Source organism: Chrysochloris asiatica, unplaced genomic scaffold, assembly GCF_000296735.1.
Source record: "Chrysochloris asiatica unplaced genomic scaffold, ChrAsi1.0 scaffold00032, whole genome shotgun sequence".
Classification (NCBI taxonomy): Eukaryota; Metazoa; Chordata; class Mammalia; order Afrosoricida; family Chrysochloridae; genus Chrysochloris; species Chrysochloris asiatica.
The window spans coordinates 21,226,841-21,232,647 of record NW_006408550.1 but is presented as its reverse complement, the minus strand read 5'-3'; the positions used below and the strand labels follow the sequence as shown (position 1 = coordinate 21,232,647).

Here is a 5,807-nt window from a genome sequence, read left to right as displayed (position 1 = left end):
CAAGTCTGTGGTTCAGGCTCACCAGCTATTCCTATACAGGGTCTTTTTGGTTTTCTGATTCCAGATCTTTGCACGTTTTGTTGTAATATTTGGCTTTATCTTCTTGAGCTGATCTTTGAAATTTTCTGTTCAGCTCTTGGACCTCCTCATTTCTTCCATTTGCTTTAGTATCTCTACACTGAAGAGCAAGTTTCAGTGTCTCTTCTGACATCCATTTTGACCTTTTCCTTCTTTCTTGTCTTCTCAAGAAACCTTTTTGCTTTCTTCATGTATGATGTTCTTGATGTCATTCTCTAAATGCATATAAGAGTTATTAATATATATTTTATGTGGATTTTAATTTAAACATACTCCATATAAAATATGTATTAATAAATCAAATACATTTAGAGAATTCTTTCATTTGGAGTCCTGGTGTGGCACTGTAGGATAAGCACTCGACCTCAAGATTGGTTTGAACTACAAAGTCAGTGGTTCAAGCTCACCAGCTGCTCCTCAGAAATCCTATACAGGGTCACTATGATTCGGAACAGACTCAATGGCACACAACAACGGCAACAATTGATTTATACAGTTGAACTCGTGTTTTATAACAGATGAGCATTATCATAAAGTAATTTGCTTAAAATTTTTAAATAGAAATTTAGAAGACTTTCTTCTTTTAGTATGTCCTCGCTTTCTTCTTGAATTAGTTATTATTCAGTGACTACATTAGCATGTTATAGTTGTTGTGACATGTCATCCAGTCAATTCCAACCCATAGCGACCTTGTATAGGGTTTCCAAGAAGCAGCTGGTGAGCTTGAACCGCCGGCTTTGGTGTCTGGCACATTAACCCACAACACCACACCAGGACTCCAGCATGTTATAATATTATATTTTTTAAATCTGTCCTCTTATAAATTTGAAAGTACTGATGTGATCTAACCCAGGAATATTAATTACAATGATATATTATAAAGTATGTTTAGGATAGGATTCTGTATCCTATCCTAACAAAGGATAAACACTAGACCACAGGGTCGGTTTGACCTACAGGATCAGCGGTTCAAGCTCACCAGTCACTCCTCAGAAACCCTATGACTCATAGGTCGTTATAAGTCATAACTAACTCAACAGCACTTAACAACAACAATACTATTATAATGTTTACACTGTATAGGCTTTCTGAGGATTGGTTGGTGGGTGTGAACTGGCTAATGGGTTGGAACTACCAACCTTATAATTAACACTCCAGTACTTATCCGACATCACCATACCAGGACTCCGTAATAGCACTATACTATTACAAGTATGATTAGAATTATGAATTTAATGTGTTCCTAATATTAAGGAGCTCTGGTAGCGTAGTGGTTACAAATTGGGCTGTGAACCGCAAGGTCAGCAGTTCGAAACTACCAGCTGTGCCGCAGGAGAAAGATGAGGCATTCTGCTCCCGTAAAGATTTACAGACTTAGAAACCCTGTGCAGGGTCGCTATGAGTCGGAACCGACTCCACGGCACTTAACAACAACAACAATATTAAGAATAAAATCAATTTGTGCATTTTTATCATTCAAATGTCAATATAGTCAGTCTAAGAACAGGGTTCTTTAATGCTCTGCTCTAGGGTTTAATAGATTAATTTAGTTATTTTTTGTTACATTTAATTTTTCAAATGAGTATGATATTATACATGACACAATTAAAAATCTACAAAATCACATGGAAAGAAAGCAAGAAACAAATCAAATTGATATAAAGTATTTTGATGTAATCAGTACTGCATATTTAAAATCTGATTTTAATACTTGCCTATTTCCTTATAAGTATTTGTGGTTAGATCTAAGAAAGTTGCTTATACCTTAGCAAAAAGGCAGCTAATTGAGAAGCCTCAAAGTTTGTTGACTTATGTAGCTTAGATATCTTGATGGAATCGCCTGTCATTCCTGTACCTTATGAGTTAGTGTGGTAGATTCCATTATTGTTAATATAATGGAATACATTAATTTTTTCCCCTTACTCCCCTCCATGGAGTCACTGAAGGTTTCCTGCTCCTCAATCAATGGAACATAAGAGAGATGCAATGATCAAAAGATGAAAAGCACTCACATGACTGGGTTTCCCTCCCTAACTTTCTGCCATTCCCCACAAGAACATGCCTGTGCTGGCTCGAGGGGTCCCAGGAGAAGACTGAGAGAGAAATGAAACAGATCTACCTCTGAAAGCTTTGTCTAGCTGAGTTCAGCCAAGCCCAGACACAGACGTGTAAATGACGGATTCTCTAGGCACTGAAGTTTATGTTGGTGCATTACACAGCCTTGTTCTAACAATAGGTAAATCGGAAGGACAAGAGACAGAGTGCCGAGGTTTCCTTTCCAGCTATGCCATATACTAGGTCTGAGTGACATTTGTGCATTTAAACCTCTGAGCCTATTTTTAAAGTCTGTCCAACTTGGAGTAAAGTGTCCCAGACAGGTGATTTCTCCAGGAGAAAAATAACATTGCTAAGGTTAATAATATGGAAATTATATTGAGAGACTAATGGATGGAGGGTAGTGGTGTGTTGTTAGGTGCCACTATATAGCAGTTCGCGTCAACTGTATGTGTAACAGAATAAAATGTCCCCTGCTGCTGTACTGTAGTCATGATATTTGGTAGTTTTGAATCCAGTGTGTTGGCTGTTGTAAACCTTAATAGCAATAGATTGTAGGAGAATTTAGTGGTACTTACAAAGAAAGGTAAGAAGATGGTGGGGGAAAAGCAATGATTACATTCATGGAAAGCAAAAATTACATAAAAAGAAAACTTAATTGTGGACATTACTTGACTCAACTGGAGTCCTGTTGTGGCTCTGTGGGTAAATGCACCAGACTGCAAAGCCATTTGAACTGCAAGGTTAGTGGTTCAAGCTCACCAGCTGCTCCTATACAGGGTCGCTATGGGTCAGAATCGACTCAACGGCACTTAACAACAACAACTTGACTTAACAGTAAGCAGAACTCATAATATAAATATGGAATACTGATGTTAACTAAAATTGTGTTATATCTAAATTGAAAGGGGATATCACAGAGCTACATTGGCATTTAACCAGGGTTTCTCAACTTTACTCCTCAGTATGATTGACATTTCGAGTCCAAGAAATTGTTGGATACAAGAGGCTGTCCTGTGCACTGTAGGATGTTTGGCAACATTCCCTATTCTACTCTTTACTCAGTTTGGATAACATGAGCCATCTTTATAATTATTCCTTTGTATACTTATCAATGGAGAAAAGATTGAAGTTGTCAAGGACTTCATTCTTCTTGGTTCAACTATCAACACTCACGGAAGCAGCAGTCAAGAGATCAGACGACGTATTGCATTGGGCAAATCTGCTGCACAGGAACTTTTTAAAGTATTGAAGAGCAGAGATGTCAGCTTGAGGACTAAGGTGCACCTGACCCAAGCCATGGTATTTTCAATAGCCTCATATGGATGCGAAAGCTGGACAGTGAATAAGGAAGATCGTAGAAGAATTGATGTCTTTGAGTTGTGGTGTTGGAGGAGAATACTGAAAGTGCCATGGACTGCCAAAAGAACCAATAAATCTGTTTTGGAAGAAGTGCAGCCAGAGTGCTCCTTGGAGGCCAGGTTGGCTAAGCTTCGTCTCTCATACTTTGGACATATTGTCCGGAGGAAACAGTCGCTGGAGAAGGATGTCATGCTGGGTAAGGTGGAGGGTCAGAGAAAAAGGGGAAGACCCCTAACGACATGGATCAGCCAGGTGGCATCAAGTATGGCAGCAGTAGTGAGGTTGGCCCAGGATCAGACGTTGTTTTGTTCTGCTGTGCATGGGGTCGCTATGAGTTGGTTCCGACTCGATGGCACCTGACAACAACAATAACAACATACTTACAGCCTTAAGGAGCCCTGGTAGCACAGTGGTTACACATTGGGCTGCTAACCGAAAGGACAGCAGTTCAAAACCACTAGTTGCTCCACAAAAGAAAGTTGAGGCTTTATGCTCCTGTAAAGCTTTGCAGCCTCAGAAGCCCTATACAGAACTGGCAGGACAGCACACAGCAGTAACATATTTATAAACTTAACTCCTTTGCCTGTCTCTCCTTCAGTCAAACTAATACTGAATGGAAAAGAGGATGTTGTTGCTATTGTTAAGTGCCGTCTAGTCAGTTATGACCCATAGCAACCCTATAGGGTTTTCAAGGAGCAGCTTGTGAGTTTGAACCACCAACTTTGCAGTCCAGTGCATTAACCCACAGTGCCACCTATAGGAAAAGAGGTTGTTATTGTTAAGTGTTGTTGAGTCGATTCTGACCCATAGCGCCCTGTATAAGGTTTCTTAGATGCAGCTGGTGAGCTTAAACTGCCGACCTTGAAGTTCAGACAGTTTTGCAGTCTGGTGTATTAACCCACAGGGCCACACAAGTGAGCCTTCCTTCCCAGGTGTTTCTGGATGGACTTGAACCTACAACCTTGTAGTTAGCAGCTGAGCTCATCAACCATTTGCACAACCCAGGGGCTCCCAGAGAAGACACTCAGGACATATTAAATCCAAAAGGGAATTCCAAAAGGGAATTCATGAAGTATTTAACTAAGGCCAAAATTCAGAAGGAAAAGAAGGCTGAGTGGAAAACAGAATCACAGGGGACGAAGTGGGAAAACTTGCATGGAGGGGATTACAATCACTGATATGAATATATATATATGATTTATTGGATGTAAAACTGATGATCTCTCTGTAGATTAAATTTAAAAAAAGGAAAACGAAGCCAGAGAGGTGCAGTTTGACCGTGAGCTCATGGGGCCTCACTCGGCCCTATAACTCACTGAGCAATGAAAGTCCCTAGAGTCTTCAGTCTCCTGTCTCATTCCCATTTTGAATCGAAATCGATTGACCTTCCTTCTTGTTTTCAGGATCCTTTGAAGTGCAGGTTTTACATTAATCGTTAGTGGAGCCTCAGGGCCTCCGTAATTCATCGGCACTCTTATTAAGACGCAGTGTCTCAGATCAAACAGAATTTGAGGAGAAGACAGAATTGATCGTGTCCAACAGTACACAAAAAGATTCTCATAATACCCCAATGTTCTCACATGACCTCGAGCCTTAGATGCCCCGGAATCCTCCAGAGCGTTAAAGGCACCACGTGACTGTCTTGAATCTAATAGTAAAGGGACAGACAGTACAGATAACAAAAGGGCAAAATTTGACTGTAAAAAGTATCTTTGCTTTATAATCCAAGATTACAGTGATTAAGTTTTGTTTTGTTCTAGTTTTTATAGTGTAGCCAAGTGTAGTGGCGGTGGATTTGTGCTGTCCAGTCAGTTCTGACTCATAGAGACCCTGTATAGGGATTTTGAAGCTATAAATCTCTACGGGAATCCTGGTGTGGTGCTGTGGGATAATGCACTGGATCACAAGGTTGGTCTGAACTGCAAGTTCAGCGTTTCAAGCTCACCAGCTGCTCCTCAGAAAGCCTATACAGGGTCGCTATGAGTCGGAACCTACTAGAAGGCCCTTAACAGCAACAACAACAAAATTTCTACGGGAGCAGAAAAGTCTCATCTTTCTCAAATGGCGTGGTTGGTTGACCTTTCACTTAGCAGACCAACGTGTACGTCCTACGCTATCAGGACTCCTTTATCCTAGTGGTGATATTGTATGCCATCGTGTTGGTGCCCACCAACAGCGTCCCTTTGTAGGGTTTCAGAGGTTATAAGTCTCTATGGAAACAGAAAGTCTCATCTGTCTCTTTAGTGTTTTGTTAAACGCCATTAAGTCAATTCTGACTCATAGGGACCCTACATAGGGTTTCCAAGGAGTGA

General features: G+C 40.5%; 1 protein-coding gene across 1 annotated transcript in view; it reads right to left on the bottom strand.

Moving 5' to 3' along the window:
* Positions 1 to 4,790: 4,790 nt before the first annotated feature.
* Positions 4,791 to 5,807, bottom strand: part of SPAM1 (sperm adhesion molecule 1 (PH-20 hyaluronidase, zona pellucida binding)) — a 55,824-nt gene continuing 54,807 nt past the window's right edge. The window contains exon 4 of the mRNA XM_006859367.1: positions 4,791 to 5,143. Coding sequence (XP_006859429.1) covers positions 4,791 to 5,143 — 353 coding nt within the window. The remainder of the gene's footprint in view (positions 5,144 to 5,807) is intronic.